Here is an 18,510-nt window from a genome sequence, read left to right as displayed (position 1 = left end):
GAGACGGCGGGGTGAGGTCACCGCTGTCCCATCTCTGTCTACTGTGTCTGTCTGTCCTGTCTCTGAGAGAAGAGTAGGCCCAAGCACTCCCTACCCAGAGACAACAGCCACCTGCCACCTGCCTCCAAGCTCAAGTGACACTCTTTTACGCCCAGTTAGTAACTACAGAGCCGTCAGGACTCTTCCGTCTGAAGAAGCCCCGCTGGCTTGCTCCCTCTCTACAGGGCAGCTTCTCATAACCGCCGATGTGTGGCCCATGACTGTGTCTGGTCCCACACCATCTCTTCGTTGTGTGAGCTCGTTCTCTGGCGCAGTCCTTAAGAACCCGTAAAAGCCGTGCTGTCCCAATGCACTCTCACGGCTTAACGTTGTACGTGCTGTCTTTCCACTGTAGAGTAAACATAAAAGTCTTAGCTTTCCCTGAGTGCATCAGCAGTTGCCATCAGAAGTCAGGTCATGTTGACAGTCCGCACCTCAATAAGTAGCTGGGCCCTTTGCACGTTTATCTTTATGGTCCATCTTTGGGGCTGTTGTTTTGTTGTTTCTTTGTGAGCAGAATCTTGCCATATAGAGCTGGCTGGCCTGAAACTCTATGTAGACACGACTGGCCTCCCCCTTGCACAAATCCTCCTGCCTCTGTCTCAGGGTGCAGGGAATGCAGGTGTGTGCCAACATACCCGGGCTTGCCCACAGTGGTCTACCCAGGTGGACACGCTGTTGTGCTCCTCCCTGCCCGCCCCGCCTTCTCTCAGTGTAGACAAAACAGCAAACGCCTGTTGCTCCATCTCTTCACTAACTATCCCTTTCTTTGAAATGTGTGCGTATATGCTTTGCATTTTGGTTTTTGTTTAGTTTTGTTTTGTTGCATTGTAACATTTTTCTGCCACTCATAATCTACTTATCTGAAGAATTCTTCAATTGAAACTTCTTTTTTAATCATCTATGGACTTGAGGCAGGGACCCCTTCATTTGTTGGTGTACTTGAGTCAGGCCTCATGTGCCCCAGGTTCTGACCCTTCCGGTGTCCCTGCCTCCTCCTCCTAGGTGCAGCCCACACAGTGTCTGCAGTGCTGGGGTACAACAACACGGTGGCCACAATCATTTTGAACAGTCACTCTACCAATTAACTACAGCCCTAGCACCTACACAAGATTTTTTCCCCTTTCCAAAAATATCAACAAACATCTGAATTTCCTTTACCCAATTTTATGTTGTTCTTCCATATTTCCATGAGTCTTGTAGGTTTCTCTGGGTGTTCTAAAGCACGTTGGAAACTTTGCAGACATGTCTTTCTGCTTTTTTACGATCTATGTGATAGTCTGTTCCTTCTGGTTCTCCTTTTACCACATTTTTTGAAGATTACTTTTATTTTATGTGTATGTGTTTTGTTGGCATGCATGTATGCATTCATGTATGTATGTGCATATGCATGTATGTAGGTATACCATGTATGTGCCCGGTGCTCATGGAGGTTCTGAAATCATAGTTACAGGTGATTGTAAGCTGCCATGTGGGTGCTGTGAGCTGAAGCCAAGTCATCATGTGTTCTTAACCACTAAACATCTCTCCACCTCCTCCTCGTTCTTGTTAGAATTGCACTGCAGCCAGCCTGACAGAGGCACCTAGAATCCCTGCACTTCCAGAGCCGAGGCTAAAGGTCTGGGGTTCTAAGTTAGATGTGGCTACACCCTCAACAACAAAACAAAACCTATGTCAAAATAATAGCAACAACAAAAAGAAAAAAATAATGACAGAAGATGACAATGACGTTGACCACATCAGATTCTTTGTCTAATAATTCTTATGTAAACTATAAAAACTATGTATAGGTTGTGTAAAATGTAACAAATAATTGAAGAGGTGGCAAGATGGCTCAGTTGGATCCCACAAGGGGGCAGTAGAGAACCTGCTCCTGACACCTGTCCTCTGAACTACATACATATACACGCACGCACGCACGCACGCACGCACGCACGCACGCACGCACGCACGCACGCACGATATATAAAACTCCTGGGGGGCTAGGGTCTCTGTCTTCAGTGAGTTCTTGCCTGGCTTACTTCCCTGCTGGACTAAGTCATGGAGCTGCAAGCTGAGACACGCTGCCCCAAGCTGCTTTGGGTCATCATGTTTTACCATAGCAGTAGAAGCCTAACTAAGACGTTTGCAAAAAAGCCTTAAAATAAAAAGTACTGTAAGGACCAGCAAAATGGGACTTTCCTCCAAAACCCACATAGTAGAAGAGAAGTGACAACCACAAGCTGTCCTCAGACCTCCACAGGCACACTCCAGCAAAAGAGCACGCACACAAACAAGTAAATAAATTTAAATTTAAAACATTAAAATAATGTAAACATCTGCTTTCTTCTAGCCCTTGAGTAAAGACCTTACTATCGAAGAAATTCGACTATATACTGAGACTGACCCATCATAGCTACATGTAGATTTTATTTTTATACTGTATATACATGACAATCAATAACACTTCTGCTTAGAAAATAAAAGCTGAAATCACAAAACAAGTAAAGACATGAAAAGAAGTGGCAAATAACAAGAAAGCACGTGAAGAGCTTCCTGAGGCAGCTACCGCTTGACAGGAGTGAGCTGGCAGGCTCGGCGCTCCACTCCCAAGGACCCTGCACACACACAAGGAGCCACAGACCTGACCTGTAACTCAGGAAAGGGCGCAGCTGCAGCTTTCCATGGCCAGTGTCTCTGAGGCAGCTGCAGCTTTCCATGGCCAGTGTCTCTGAGGCAGCTGAGCTTTCCATGGCCAGTGTCTTTGAGGCAGCTGAGCTTTCTCGCCATCTGAGCTTTAGCTGTAGCAGCCACTGCAGCCACCTAAGAGATCCCAGTCAAGCCTAACACCTGACCATCAGCTTTCTGAGAAGTTTTATGCGAACTTTATAGAGTTTTCCAAATCACACGACCTGAGTCACCCCAAAGCTAAGAAACTGACATTCAAGCTAAACACTCATGAATACCTGTTAGTTATTCTTAAAACTGAGGAAACATTAATTTTTTAAAACAGCAGCTTGGAGTAGACTGTTAGCTAAGTGATTAAGAACATTTGTTGTTCTTGCATTCGATCTAGATTTGATTGCCAACACCCAGATAGTGGTTCACAACCACCTACAACTCCAGTCCTAGGGGACCCAGTACCCTCTTCTGTCCTCTGAACTGACCAGGCATATGCATAGTGCACAGACATACATGCAGGCAAAACACTCATAGATATAAAATAAATATCAAGATCAGCTAAGCATGGCTGGCATACGCCTCTAATTCCAGAGCTCCAAGGGCAGAGGCAGGAAAGTAATTTCTGTGAGCACTAGGCCAGTACTGCTTGCTCTAGGAAGAAAGATCCAGAATGGCCAGAGCTATGTAACAAAACAGCCCTGGCTCAACAAAGGTGGGTAGGGGTTGCTGTGAATAAGCAATATCTAACATAAGCTAGGAAATGCTCACATGATAAAAAGATAAAAAGCAGCACACACCGGAACTTATCCACCTTCAAGACCAGTTAGGTCTGTCTGAGTACTGGACCAGTACAAGTGTCAGTAGGTCACTCACGGTGGAACTCTAGTCAACAGGAGCCTCAAATGCACTCTCCCCAAGCTCACCACCATGAATGGCTCAGTGTGATCTCAACTGAAACTGGCGAGGGATGGGGGGGGCAGGCCAACAGATGATGAGGAGGATGTGCCACAGCGCCAAGAGACTAAACACTTGGTGCACGTCTGTCACCATGATAAAAACACCATGACCAAAAGCAACTTGGGAGAAAAGGTCTACTTCCTTCTAACAACTCTCAGGTCACTCCATCACTGAGGAAAGTCACAGCGGGAACTCAAGCAGAGGCCACAGAGGGCGCTGCCTCACAGGCCTGCTCCCCATGGCTTGCTCACCTGCTTTCTTGTAGCACCCAGGAGGCTCAGGACAGTAAATCTGAGCTACATGAGAGCCTGCCTTGGAGGGGGGTGTGAGATGGGAGCGTGCTCTGGACTACTTCCAATGGCCTCTTGTGTAGAGGGCTGCGTGTCCTCAGAGGCAAGCAGCCTCCTGCTTATTCCCACTCAGTGGGCTGGGTTGGGCTGGGTGGGAATTAAGTTCCAGAAATTCTCCTGTCTCTACCTCCCCTGAGCTAGAAGGAATGTGGTGCATGCTTACAGGTCATCTTTTCATGTGGTGCTAGGGATCCAAACTCATGTCCTCACAACTGCACAGTGAGCACTTTTCCAGTGAGCCACTGCCACCCCCCAACCACTACAGACTAGCATGTCACTATTAATGTGCTTAAAAAGAAAAGGCTACCTGGGTAAAGAAAACCATTAAAACAAAGAAGAGGACCAAGGGTCATCCCAAATAATGGTCTACAGGATGTAAGGGAATTTAAGGCAAGCTATAAAGGGGAGTCCTTGAAGGAAGGCTGGCCTTGCAGGCTCCTTCCTGCAGGAGCCTTTAATGGGAATGCGCCTCCACATCTAATCCGTTTGTTTGTTTGTTTGTTTGCGACAGGATTTCTCTGCCCTGGAACTGAGAGATCTGCCTGCCTCTGCCTCCCAAGTCCTGGGACTAAAGGCATACTGCCTGGATCTCAAATCCAGTTACTCGTAGGCCCTCCGGATCACAAATGCCCCTAGGTGGGCTAGCATATCCCATCACTACAATGTTTAAATGAGGAGAAAGGGCTATGTAGGAGAGACAACCAGGAGGCAGTCACCTGAGTCTGGAGCTGGCATCAGAGTGAGGACCCAGAAAACAAAGTGCCATTGGAGGTGCAGAGCAGGATGGCTCAGCCAGTGAAGGAGCCTGCTCCATGAATTCAATCCCCAGGACCCAGACGGAGGAGAGAGACCTGACGCCCACAGAGTCCTTCACACTGAGGCACACAAACATCAGTAAACAAGTGTAGTAAAAAAGTTTCAAAAACATTTCTTTACTGTACATTCATGACCACCATCAGACTCACCCACCCAGACACTGCACTGACCCTACCAGAGGCTTTTATAACATGGGCACCGAACGGTCAGCTGAAGCTATGACTATAAGCAGGGTTAGCCTGGCTTCGCTCAGCAGGGTTAGCCTGGCTTTGCTATCGGTGCCTTGAATTCAATAGGAAAACGCTAAAATGTTATGACATACACCCATTGCACGACCTAGGTCCTCACAAATCCACCCCTTGCTCTAAGGGAAATACGGCCCTAGAAAACCCTTAGCGGCACAACGCCCAGTACAGCCCTTGCTACAAAATAAGCAGTAGACAAATAAATGTTCACGCAGTCTGCCAAAAGTCAAAGGAAACTCTGAATGCATCTAAGAGCTCTAATTGCATTTAACATGACAAAAGGAGCCTAGAGCTTACACAGGGTAGATCAGACAGCCAGTACACCCCTGTGCTGAGACACGCTGGTCTGACATTGACTCAGGGGGCAGTAAAGAACTACCTTCCTTTCTCCCCAGTGTCACAGGAGTGTAACTGGGAAACAACAGGTAACAGCCTATGGTGTACTGCATGACTCTTTACATATGTGTACAAGAGCAAAGTAAACCCCCTCCCAAAACCAAGGAAATAAACACAACTATCACCTCACAGTAACTCAAAAACAAAACCAAGGAAATGACCACAGCCATCACCTCACATAGTCACGATGAGAAGCACGGCCAGGGACAGTCGGCTACCACTCCCGTGGCTGACACAGCAAGGCCAGCACCATGAGCAAGGGGGACAGAACACCGTGAACACTGCAGTCTCACTGCGAACTCCCTATGAGCTTGTGTGTGTTGTGCCACCCAAAGTACAATGCAAGACGAAAGCACCATGTTAACTCATCAGGACCCTGCTGGTTTTATTATCAAAAAGACCCAGCTTTCTAGTTATGAATGAGAAATCCACCAACAATGTACATATGTGTTATACAAGCTTTCTTGGGTCATTTTTTTTCTTTTCTAAGGCAATAAATATTGTTAAGTTCCAAAAAGCCAAAAGACTGGTTTATATCACAAATCTAAGTCCACAGAATTCTCCTGTATTGCAACAGTTCCTAAGACAATTAGGTATCTTTTTAAAACACTTACTCTCCAGCTATTTAATTCCATTGAGACCATAAAGCTTTTAAAAGAAACAGATACTTAAGAACACACAGTATCTTTGGTTATGAACAAATTTACAAATGGAAAACCTCATGAAGGAAAATGTCCCCAATCAGTAATTCACAGATAACAATGAGACAACTAAAAGCTACTTTGTTCTCCTACTGACCTCTACTGCAATGCAGACAGCATCTGCTCAGCATAACCCAGCTGCTACACAGACTGTGGCCACGGAGCAGATCGCAACTGATAGTGCTGATGGACTGTTCATGCATCAAAGGGCCAGGGTTATCCGATAGAAAGAACCCGTTTCTGTAAGCAGTACTCCTGTTGACTCCTCCATGGCGATGGCGTTCAGCATTAGCACCACAGTGACTCCAATAGCCGTCCACTGAGGCTAGCTCATGGGATGTCTACATGCTACCTACATGCACCCCTACATACAGAGGGGTGAGTGCTCACTGACTTAATTAAACAGTTACCATCAGACTCTGAGAGACAGAGGGCCCCATGTGTAAAATACATGGTAACTCATTTTCTCATATCATTTAATTTACAAATGCTATATTCAAACACGTTTTTGTCACAGAAAATAAAATTATTTCTAAAGCAAAATAAAACTTACTTTTAGAAAATCTGAGTCACAAAAAATTAAAAATCACCCACAGCTATACCAATTATCATTAGATACCAGACAACTACTCAAGATTTATTTTCCACTTAAAAATCATTTTCAAATATTAATTTATAATATAATCAGATAAGAACTCACATCGACCAGTAAAAGTAACTTGTTTAACAGAACGTCCCCGCCTGCCTACATACCATGGTTAGGCACATTTTACTGCTGGCTACACTGTCTTTTTAGACTGAACACACAGCCACACTGAGAACGGAGTCAGCTCTGCTTTGATACACTCAATCAACCGTGAAGCACACGAACACACACCAAAGGACATCCTCACACTAGTGTTCATCAATAAATTTAGATGATATAAGGATGAAAGAGAAGAGGAAACTTTGAGAACGTAAGAAGAAAAGGAACAAAGGAGCACAAACTCCCAGACCACACTTGTGTAAGGAAACACACACACACACACACACACACACACACACACACACACACACACACACATTTATGCCAACAACTTTTACCTTTACTTGTTAGTCTCATTGAAATATCTTAACATTCATTCCCATGGAAAATTTGCTATGTACTCACAGGGATACAAGGAGACATATTTAACATAAAAGTAAATGTTATTAGTTTTTAGAACAAATATTTCAACTTTAAAAGCATGAGCCAGCTTTTAAAAGCTCAACTACTAGGAAGTGCTCTGTCAACATCACTGTTAACACTGAGTATTAAACTGAGACTCAGAGCCACTGAGTATCTTCCACCTGGGCATTTGCTGATCTATCTAAGTAATTCCCTCCACTCCATGCTGTCAGAAGCCCCACCCTCCAAACGCACTGTTGCTCCCCACATTGTCTTACAGTCATAGCTCTACTGTAGTTCAAAACTTGAGTCACCTGTATGCATCGTCTTCTTTCAAGTCTCATATCATCCTGATGGGGTGGGGGAAGGGAGGGAAGAGTCCAGCGGCAAAACTACAACACTGTGTGAAAAAAAACAAATTACGATAAGATATGAGGATGCAAGACAAACGCCCCAACTCAGGGTGTCTAAGCACAACCCCCAAACACATGGAAATTATTTCAAATTTGTCAACTTAAGTTACTAACCACTATACTTATTTGAGTAATTTTTATTCATCTAGAGCATATAGAAAACATATATAATAATCATTTTTCATGGAAAAGAAGAAAGTAATAAAATGTGCCTATGAGCAGTTAACACGTTGAGGATTTCTAGGCATCAAGTAAGCATAAGCACTGACCGTGCAGCTCTGTGCAGCAAATCTAAAGGAACAAGCTGCTGTTTGAGCTTACACACTCTGCACAAACCACAGAATTTCACTTCACTTCTCATAGGAACTGTCAAGGCAAGGTAACGAAAGCTCCCTGTGGGAGAGACGGTGTGTCGCCATTGCTGTCTGCGTGCAGTTCAGAGCCATCTCGCTTGTGTGGTGCCCTGTCCATACACCCTCCCTGGCTCTCCAGCGGCTCCATCTCAATTTTCTATTTATTAACTAACTAACTAATATTATTAACTAACTTTTTTTGTTTGTTTGTTTGTTTGTTTGTTTTTTGAGACAAGGTTTCTCCGTGTAGCCTTGGCTGTCCTAGACTCACTTTGTAGACCAGGTTGGCCTCGAACTCACAGTGATCCACCTGCCTCTGCCTCCCAAGTGCTGGGATTAAAGGCGTGCGCCACCATGCCTGGCCCTTAACTAACTATTTATTAACTATTAACTAAGCTATTTATTGCTTCCACTGGTTATTCAGTTACTGGTGGGACAATTCCATGATGACGTGGGAAGGCGAAGACAACGTCCTGGCTATCAAGGGAGAACACAAGGTGGTGACAAGAGAGAAGCAAAGACAAACAGGCTAAAACCTAACTTCCAAAAAAAAAAAAAAATTTTTTTTAAGTGATATTATGAAATTCAGTGAGCACTCCAGAGGAAGCAGAGTTACTTATTTGGGCCTAGCTATCAAGCTGAATGAATGAATTAGCAAACAAGCAAAACACATTGATTCCTGAGATAGCTGGGCTTGTTTGCTAACCTTTAAAGAAGTTTTATATGTAAATTCTTTTAATGATTATTATTTTATGTGAATTGGTGTTTTGAATGTTTGTGTAATCTCTTGGAACTTGAATTACAGACAGTTGTAAGCTGCCATGTGGGTGCTGGGAATTGAACCTAATCCTCTTGAAGAGCAGCCAATGCTCTTACACACACTTAAACACACATTCACACACACACACACACACACACACACACACACGCACACACACACAGTTTTTTAAAGAAAGGAAACCACGAAGAAACGCACCAACAAATACAAAAATACTGTTAGTCATAAGTGTTACAGACTGAGGAAGAAAAGACAACAGTCTATCTAAGCTAAATCATCTGGGCAAGCTGCCCTCTGTGGTGCTGCCTGCATCCCAGTGCCTGGACCTCCACACACTTCCCAGGATGCATCCTCCCAACCATCCTTCCAGACGCCTTTTTCCAACTTAGTATGTACTCTCAAGTGTCCATCCCAAGTCACACTGTCTGCGTGTAGCCCATTTCAGGTCATACATGGGGAAGGGGAAAGGGACAGGGAAAGGAAAGGAAAAGGGAGAAAGGAGGGAGCGAGGGAAGGAAGGGGAGGGAAGGGGGAAAGGAAGAAAAATCTAGACTGAAACAACTCTTATCAATGATTATAATTCACAACAAATAGTACTAATTAGCCTTATTACTTAAAGTCCAAGTAATACTACCAAATAATAGGAAAATTAAGTCTGAAGTGAGGTATTTTTAGACAACTGGGTCGTATGTGCGTGCGTGTGCGTGCGCGTGTGTGCATGCGTAATCTCCATTAATTATTGCCAACTATTTTGTTTTTCACTTATTTCTGCTACTTTTGAACTCTCAGGTCAAAGTCCACCTCTGCCCTCTAACAGCAGCGACAGGAAGCACTGCTGGTGAGCAATCTCCCTCAGACAGGACTGGATCTGTGGGTTCTTTATAAACTGCAAGCTGCTGTTCTGAAGTCACTGTCTATATCCCTTACCTCCTGTTAAAGGACTGCCTTTCCAGACACGCTGATGCTACAAAGACACATCCTGTCAAGTGCACCAACTCTCAAAACACAGGGCTAGTTGTGTGGCTAGGTGCATGGTTAGCAGGTAAACAAACAATGAAAGGAACCATCACAGTAGTTTTGCTTCTAAAAACAACTGAATCAGTGAAATTAAGTACTTTTCACTTCATAGTTTTCCCCCCAATAATGGTCAGTCTTTCAAATTCTGGCATGGATTACCAGAAACGACAGAGAAGGGTCAGGTGTCTGGTTCGGAGCTATACACAGCTGCATTTGACTCTTCATGCTGTTTGCCAGCAACATTTACACACTGAACAGGTGACACCACTGCCATCAAAGTCCTTACAACATTGGATCAAACACAGTCCTAGTGTTTTGTGTGTTTTGTGTGTGTGTGTGTGTGTGTGTGTGTGTGTGTATGTGTGTTGCCTGCATGTGTGTCTGTGCATCATGTACATCCTGGTACCTGGAGGCCAGAAGAGGGTACATACAGCAAGTTGTGAGCTACTATACGGGTGTTGGGGATTGAGCATGGTCCTCTGCAAGAACAGCAAGTATTCTTAACTGCTGAGTCATCTTTCCAGCCTCCAGTATTCTTTTTATTAAAAGCTGATAAAAAGGTAAAGTATTATTCACTACTAATTTAAATATGTAAAGGTAAAAACAAAGTCTTGACACCTTTCAGAAGCACCATGCATGGCTCACTACTCACTGGAGAAGCAGCCACAGCAGCAGCAAAGGCTAACATATGTCCAGGTCACACAACCTGCTCCTGGCTTCTGTACCACCTAACCATCACACAGTTCACACGAGAAATCTGGACATTGCATCATTTTAAATGAAGTTTCTAATAAACCCTCTCTGTTGGCTTCAGGAAGAAAAGGTTAATGTGTACCCGGCTTACTTCAGCCGGCACTGCTGTGTGGGGCTCTGCAGCGCCTGGCCTGGCAGGCCATGATGTTTGGCAGCTCTGTGCAGTGCTCCATACATGAATTCTCAGCCAAAGCCATCAATGGGCACATGATTGGCCTGGATAAGTACAAGGGTTTCGTATGCATCGTCACCAACGCAGCAATGAAGCAAAACCAAGGTAAACTACATTCAGCTAGTCAATGTGCACGCCCGATATGCGGAGTGTGGATAACAAAACCCAGGTCTCCCTTGCAACCAGCTGGGGGTGGGCAGCAATCAGGGGGTCTGCAGCTGGCTACAGTGTCAAGTTTGACTTGTACATCAAGATCTGTGTAATGGGAACGATGCCCACCCACTGTGGAAACGGGTGAAAGTCCCGCCCGAAGGCAGGGGCATGCTGGGACACGCCATCAAATGGAATTCTACCAAGTTTCTCACTGCTAAGAATGGCTGGCTGCGTGGAGAAGCGCGATGGTCCCATGGAGGAGCCTCATGTAATAGAGAGGGACCTGCCATGCTACCTCTAGCCCTCCAAGCGTGACCGAGGCCCCTGCCCTGTGAATCCTGGATCCTTCTACCCCAGCACTCATGGTGGTCTGCCTGCAAACCAGCCTGCTGGTGGGGCAGTCCTGAGGACCTGGCGTGCACCCCTAGTAGATGGAGGAAGGCCCAGAGGCCTGTGGCCCCCAGGCTCAAGTTTTACCTTGGCTGCCTTGTGGGAATAAATTATAGAAATGTGAATTAAAATAAAATAAATTAAATTTTAAAAAAGGAATCTGTACCCTAATACTCCAGGGCTAGAGAGATGGCTCAGAGGTTAAGGACACTGGCTGCTCTTCCAAAGGTCCTGAGTTCAATTCCCAGCAACCACTTGGTGGCTCACAACCATCTGTAGTGAGATCTGGTGCCCTCTTCTGGCCTGCAGGAGTACATAATAAATAAAAAGACTCACTGCAAACAGGTAATTGCAAACACCAACAGCTACTTCTGCAGTCTCGCTTCGGATATGATTTTCTTTTTGAAGAGCCTTAAAATATTAGGGTCATTTCCTTTAATTTCTGGAAAACATATAGTCAATTAGTTCCTTTTCTGTCATAAACGGAATCATTCACAAACTGTGGAGGGTAGCAGTAGACACTAATAAAAACATGCCCGACCACCACAGAAGGAGCTGTCCGTCCTGGTTCCCAGAACCCTCCGGTGTGCTTCAGCTCACAGTATGCCGAAGGCTACTAACAGTCCATCAACCATCCGAAAACTGAGCTTTCGTGCTTTCCTAAAGCTAAACTTGGAAGCTACTTGTCAGTTGTCTGACGAACAACAGCTTGTCTTCCGGGAGGCAATCGGCAGTGGACACGTGGTGTGCACAGGGAGGCCCTTGCACTTGCACATGCCTCGCTGAGACTAGTGAGCAGCAGCCCCCCACCCCGCTGGTGTTCCCCAAGGCTGCCCTGACCAGCTGGCACGCACAGCTCGGCTGTGACTACAAGGACCACTGAGTGCTCTGGTGTGGCCAGATCACACCCAGGGCCAGTGAACTCAGCTGAGTGTGGAGCCTTCACTAACGACACCAAGCTCCAAAGTGTCTCTAACTCCACAGTCACTAAGCAGCGGGACCTGCTGCAAAAGGCAGATGAGGCAGCGGGTGGTACACACCCTGAGCCCAGCATGCACAAGGCACAGGCACCTGGAGCTCCACAGTAAGGCCTAGTCACAACAAAAGCAAGCTTTTTAAAATGTTCTCATACAAAGACTTTCAAAGAATAATTAGGCACCATTTTATTAAACTGAGTGCAAATGAACAGCTTCCTATTGCTCTCTAACTGTTCCTGTGTTTTATATATACTTCATAAGTGATTTTAGTCCATATGAAAAAAACATGATGCATCATGGAACTTAAAAGGAAATTTAGGTGGTTCCAAAGCTACCAACTGAATAAACAAAACCAGTTAAGTATAAAACATCTAAAATTTGGGGCCAGAGAAATGGCTCAGCAGCTAAGTGCACTTCTTGATCATGCAGAGTGTCGAGGGTCAATTCCAGCACCCACGCGGAGATGCACAGCCATCTGCAATTCCAGCTCCAGGAGATCAGAGCGCGTCTAACTTTCAACAGCTCTAAGCAGCACGTGGTCCACATACAATACATGGAGGCAAACACTCACACATGTAAAAGTTAATAAACGTAAGAAAAGCTCTAGAACCCTATTTCGTGAATTGAAGCCGTGACTCTCTAAAAACTGTACCCTATGGCTAATAACTACCCTACTACTCTGGGCCCATCATGCAACGGATAGGGCAGAAGGAAACAAAGTCTTTTCCGTGTAATTGCAGAGGCAAATTTTCCAAAACTACAATAGGTAAGTGGCTAAAAAGGAAAAGAAATGTCATTGTTCTGATACTAAACACAGAAAATAGTCCATCTCTCTAATTCCCAATAAGATGATCGAATGGCATTATAGAGAAAGCAATTAGACTAGCAGGGACCTCATCACAGCCCTTTTTTTTAGCCTGTAGGATGCGCTACCATGCTGCCAACATTACTGATGAAACCACAAGGAAAAGCATATTTGTGGACACCGCAGCTCAGGTGCTTAGTGAGTGCTGACATGTTTAATCCTGTGGCGACCACTTTACAGATGTGGGAAACAAGGGTGCAAGAGACTAGCAGGTCAAAGCCCCCACTGCTGATCAACTCAGTCAGGCGCCAAAGGGCTCCACACCCAAGAAGATTCTTCCAATGAAATCATGGAATGGTTGAGAAAACTACAAAGACACAAGAACCAGAGTCCACGCAAGCATGGATGTGACCTTAGACCCTGCCGTCTCTATCTCAAACATGGAAGAGCAACAGTCTTAAGTAATAAATTAATACGTTAAAAAATTTATCTTAGGCAAATGACATGCCAACTGTCCCAAACTAGTCAGGAAATTTTTATTCCAACATACAACAGATTGCTACATACTCCTTCTAGGGGGAAAAGCATCAGCTGCAAGGGGACAGCTCAGGACAACAGCTCAGGACAAGCCACAAGTACTATCCGCATGGGCCTTGGGCTGCTCTAATGCACAAACACCCTGCATGGGAATTAACGAACAGAGACGGCTTCAAGTGTGTGTTAAAGAAAGAAGTGCGGGGTTCAGTAACAATCGTATGGAAATAACAGGTTCCGAAGCCCAAGGAGAAGGTCAACGACAATTCAGTAGATTAAATGTTGACTCAAATTTTTGCTACTTCAACAAATAAACAAAGTTCTAATTCAGCCTCTGTCCAGAAACTGATTTAGACATTAAGTATCCACACACAGCAGCAGGTACAGCAGAGGAGGAAGGGATCCAGAGCAGTGAGCCCCCCAGGAACATGAGGCCCGGGATCTCCCCTATAGCAAGAGCTGGAGAGTGTGTGCACAGGAACAGCACAGATCTGCTCACCATGCCCCGGGGTGCTGCTGCTCTGTCTTCTCAGTCCACGCAGACACACTCAGGCATCTGCATAGCCTTAGATGGACTTTTCAGTCTGCTAATGCATTTGTTCTCTCTGACTCTCAGTCTCAGACCCCAGAGCCTTTGAGGACCCTACCTGCCCTTCCCAGAGGGACAGTGTATAGTGCAGATACAAGGGAAATGCCTGGCTGGTTCTCTTGTACCTTAGATCTTTCTATAGTTCAAGGGCCACATTTCCAATGACCCAGTGAAATCAAATTTCCCTGTTATAATTCACTGCATGAAGCATCTTTTTAACTTACTTAACCTCCACTAATTAAATACATAAATCACACTATCATATCCATTGTTACACATGATAAAAACTAAGGCCCAAAAATTAAGTTAGCCCAAGTCAGACATAAGCATGGTAAAAACATGAAGTTTCATACTCACACCCACGGCTCTTGCCCCCATGTTAAAGTGAATGTAACAGTTCCCTTACTTGCGTTCCTCAAAACCAAGGAAGGAAACAGGAAGAACATCGTCTCCTCCTCACTCTCCACCTTGGATAATGGACATTACTGCCAGTCCACTATCTCAAGCCAGAGCTCTTATCACCTAAGACTCTGTCCTCTCCCTTGCTGCACATCCCATAATCTCCTGGGGTAGATTTCACCTTGAGAGTGAAGCCTTCCAAACTGGCCCCACTGCTGCACCGCCATCTTGGCCCACCAAGGTCCTTGCTTCCTTTGGACTTGCTGCTCGTATTCTCTGACCCAGCAGGGCCCATTCTCATCACAGCTACAGTCCTCCAAAGCAGCCACGCTATCCGTCTACCCCCTCACGCATAATTACACTGTTCAAAAGGTAGAACTGCTTAAAAAATGAGTATATATTCTATTTGAAATTTAAAACTTCAGATCTTTCTACCATCTTATATCAAATAATAGTTATTTTAAAGGATAGTAATTATTAAAAAAACTAAAATCCACACAAAACTTGACTGTCCACAGTTTGGTGGTACGATTTCTGCTCCTGTTGTAAAATCTGTGTAACTTTGTATTAAGAAATTACTCGCAGGGCTGGAGAAAAGCCTCAGCGGTAAGCAATGCATGCTGGCTACCGTGTTCTGGCTTCCATACGCACCAAGCGCACACGGCACATGCACAATACAAACACAAGACACACACAACAAAATGTACAAGTTTACAGAATACATGTGCGCATCATTTGATAGGTTCACAGGTTCCACTGAAAAGACCTGAGCGCATTCTAGAAAACACCACTGGGCATTGTGTAGGTAGGCGGTTCCCAGTTCTTTACTATGGAAACCTGAACCCGGTGCCTGCCTCTGCGCATCTGAGAACACAGTACAGAGCGAAGCACTGTGACCCTCCCCCGCTGGCTTGCTTACTTACAGATACCACCTACAAATTATACGCTCACATTTTCTCACACGGACAGGAGGTGGCAGATGGTATGTAGTTCTCTGCATTCAGACAAGGTTCAGAATGAGAGTCTCACACAATCTATTGTTATACTTTCTCCCTAATCTGAACTCCTAGGGTAATCACTTGTGGATATACTTCCTAAACTAAGCACCACCTACCCCAGAAAGCATTTAGAAAGAACATGTTCAATCAGCAGCCTGCAGCCTTTCTAAAACCCACTTCTAAGACAGGTGTAACTGACCCACTCTGCCCTTCCTGATTGCACTAGTTTTCCTAAGTAAGATGGTCGGTCTGTAAGTGCAATGACTCACATACATAATTTTAAATTAAAATGCTATATAATTAATTTATATCCATGCATACATGTATACATGTCGAGTTAGCCATAGTTTTATAAACATAGAATTACGTGTAATCTTAATAAACCATTGCTTTTAATTATCTTAGAATGTAAAAACTACAGAAAAACAACAGGGTCCAGAAATGACCACAACACAATAGCTATCCATTTACATCTCTCCTAAACCATTCCTGAGCGGGCAATGTTCTTCCCATGCAGCACTGTTACAGAGAAATGCTGCTGTAACAGGCACTTTGGAAGCAGCTTCTGCTAAAAAGCACCGACTCCCCACCTGGGTCTACAACGTAACTAAAGGCGCAGACAAACTAAAGGCAAGTCCCTCTGCCTTGTTTTACAGCTGTCACCTAATTAGCACTGCACATAGACATGTTAGTTACTCAGACTGTGAGTGTAAAGACTGGTGAAACCCAGTCCAGCCCGCCCAGCCCAGCCCTTCAAGGAGGGAAGGAACACACCAAAGAGGAACTGGGGCATCTTCCTGGATGCTCTACTGTGCTCAGTTCCAGACTTCCCAAGGAACCCCCAGCCACCCTGGATCCCAAGAAAACTGCAGCACCCAAACCCTCCGTCCCCAGGGGAGAAATTAACCCGTGAAGGAAGAGCAGTGGCTCAGCTTGTCTTACCCCTTCACCAAGACCGCCCGCTGTGCACACCTCCCACCTACCGCCCAGTGCCTCCTCTATTCAAAGCCAACACTCTTCTCAATAGTCCAAAGACAGAGCTGAGGTTCCTGGCCACCTCTATGCTGTCTCTCTTTCCAGTGTGACACCATCTAAAGCTCATCTCTCTGCTCCTTGTCATCACTCATTTAACAGTGTGCTCTGACAGGTGGTCTAGCCCAGGCTCCTGATACTCCTGGAGCAGAGGCCCCTGCTGTAACAAGTCCCACTCCCCTCCTGCCTTAACTAGGATTAAAGTCTGTGTGTTTACTTTCAGAATACGTACTAGTGCTCTTGAGACACTCCTTGATTTTGGAGTTTCTGATTGTTTGTTTGTTTGTTTGTTTTTCCCTAGAGACAGGGTCTCTCTGTGTAGCCTTGGCTGTCCTGTAGACCAGACTGGCTTTGAACTCACAGAGATTCACCTGCCTCAGCCTCCCAAGTGCTGTGCTGGGATTAAAGGCGTGCGCCACCACGGCCGGCTTGCTTTTGAGACACTCTTGCATCTCTTTTCCATGTTGACCCTAACTAAAGGTGCTTACTTCTCTGAACTCTCCTCTCCACTCGTTTCACTCTAACAACTTTCCCTGCCTAACTTATTACTCGGTATCAGTCTTGTAAGCTTCTGGGTGACTCCTTTTCACTTGCCCAGCTCAGTGTGCCCAAATCACAAGTGGGAAGTCTGCACCTCTATTTCCAGTACCACCATGCTCACACTGCCTCCATAAGCCCCTGACAGCTAGCTTCTTTACTTACTGAGTGTGTCTGTGTTTGGTTTAGGGAACAAGGCCTTGCCCAGGCTGACCTCAAATGCACTGTGTTAAGACAGGCCAGCCTAAACTTGTGGCAAGTCTCCTGCCTCAGCTTCCCAAGCATTGTCATTACAACACTAACCCTAGCCCTAATTCCTTTCCCTGGGCTCATCATGCATATGGCTGCCACCTTTCTTCAGCAGCAAATGACTTCCCTCTACAGTTGGCAAGCCACCACACCTCATGGATAAGATTGTTACATTCTATGCTGGTGTTCAAATCCCTCCCCATCCACTTATAGGCACACTACCTTCTGGTCTGAATAAGCATTATCTATCAGTGTGTTCCAGTGACTGCTGTATACTTAGCAAAGTAACATCTACCACTGGAGAAAAAGCACTACTTGGTCTCCCATAGATGTTCAGTGAACACAGTGAACTAACAACAGGGAAAATGATGTTTGGGGGAGGGGCAAACTACAAATTGGCATAATATATACAAACATAGCTGCCTCCAAAAATAGCAAGAAACTGTTTTTGTCCTCTCAAGTTTTCAAAAGCAATTTTTTAATTTTTGTTTTCTGACAAAACAAAACCTTATACCTTACAAACTTTCACCTGCAATTTTACTATCAATGGGAGTTTTGTGGAAAATGAGGTGGTGCTGTCACAGTCCTAACACACACACTTGGTAATAATGTCAGGTCTATGCTTCAGATTCCACTGGCTTCAACTAATGCAAGCATCCAAACGCCTGGCAAAATAGACATGCTCCCAGGCGCCCTCTACTTATAAAGTGGAGTTTGCTTCCTCGTTCTGAGACCCTTCAGTCAAACTCCAAACACAGGCATAGCACAACTGCTCTCCAGTCTCTACATAAGACCAGCCAACACATAGCAAATGAAAAAGTATTAAAATTAGTAAGAAAATATGGTGGTGGGGGGACCTTTCAGCAACACCGTTATTCTCACTCCCTCGCCCTAAGCAGGAACTACCCTAAAGGCCTGGGAACCACTCAGGCCAGAGAGCAGGTCGTGACAGGCCATCCTACCAGTTCCAACCCTGAGGCATACAGCACCCCCGCAATGCCTCTGTGCCAATTTAAATTCAGCTGCTTGTATCTCTTATTTTGGTTTGG

General features: G+C 45.1%; 1 protein-coding gene and 1 pseudogene across 1 annotated transcript in view; one reads left to right on the top strand and one right to left on the bottom strand.

Moving 5' to 3' along the window:
- Dyrk1a (dual specificity tyrosine phosphorylation regulated kinase 1A) overlaps positions 1-18,510 on the bottom strand; it is a 114,990-nt gene that overhangs the window by 66,014 nt on the left and 30,466 nt on the right. Inside the window, exon 2 of the mRNA XM_051150291.1 lies at positions 7,627-7,712. Coding sequence (XP_051006248.1) covers positions 7,627-7,636 — 10 coding nt within the window. The 5' untranslated portion in view covers positions 7,637-7,712. The remainder of the gene's footprint in view (positions 1-7,626; positions 7,713-18,510) is intronic.
- Positions 10,768-11,287, top strand: LOC127193037 (phospholipid hydroperoxide glutathione peroxidase-like; annotated as a pseudogene).

The sequence above is a fragment of the Acomys russatus genome, chromosome 8 (assembly GCF_903995435.1).
Source record: "Acomys russatus chromosome 8, mAcoRus1.1, whole genome shotgun sequence".
Classification (NCBI taxonomy): domain Eukaryota; kingdom Metazoa; phylum Chordata; class Mammalia; order Rodentia; family Muridae; genus Acomys; species Acomys russatus.
Note: the sequence above shows the minus strand (reverse complement) of the source record. Positions and strands in the feature narration are given on the sequence as shown.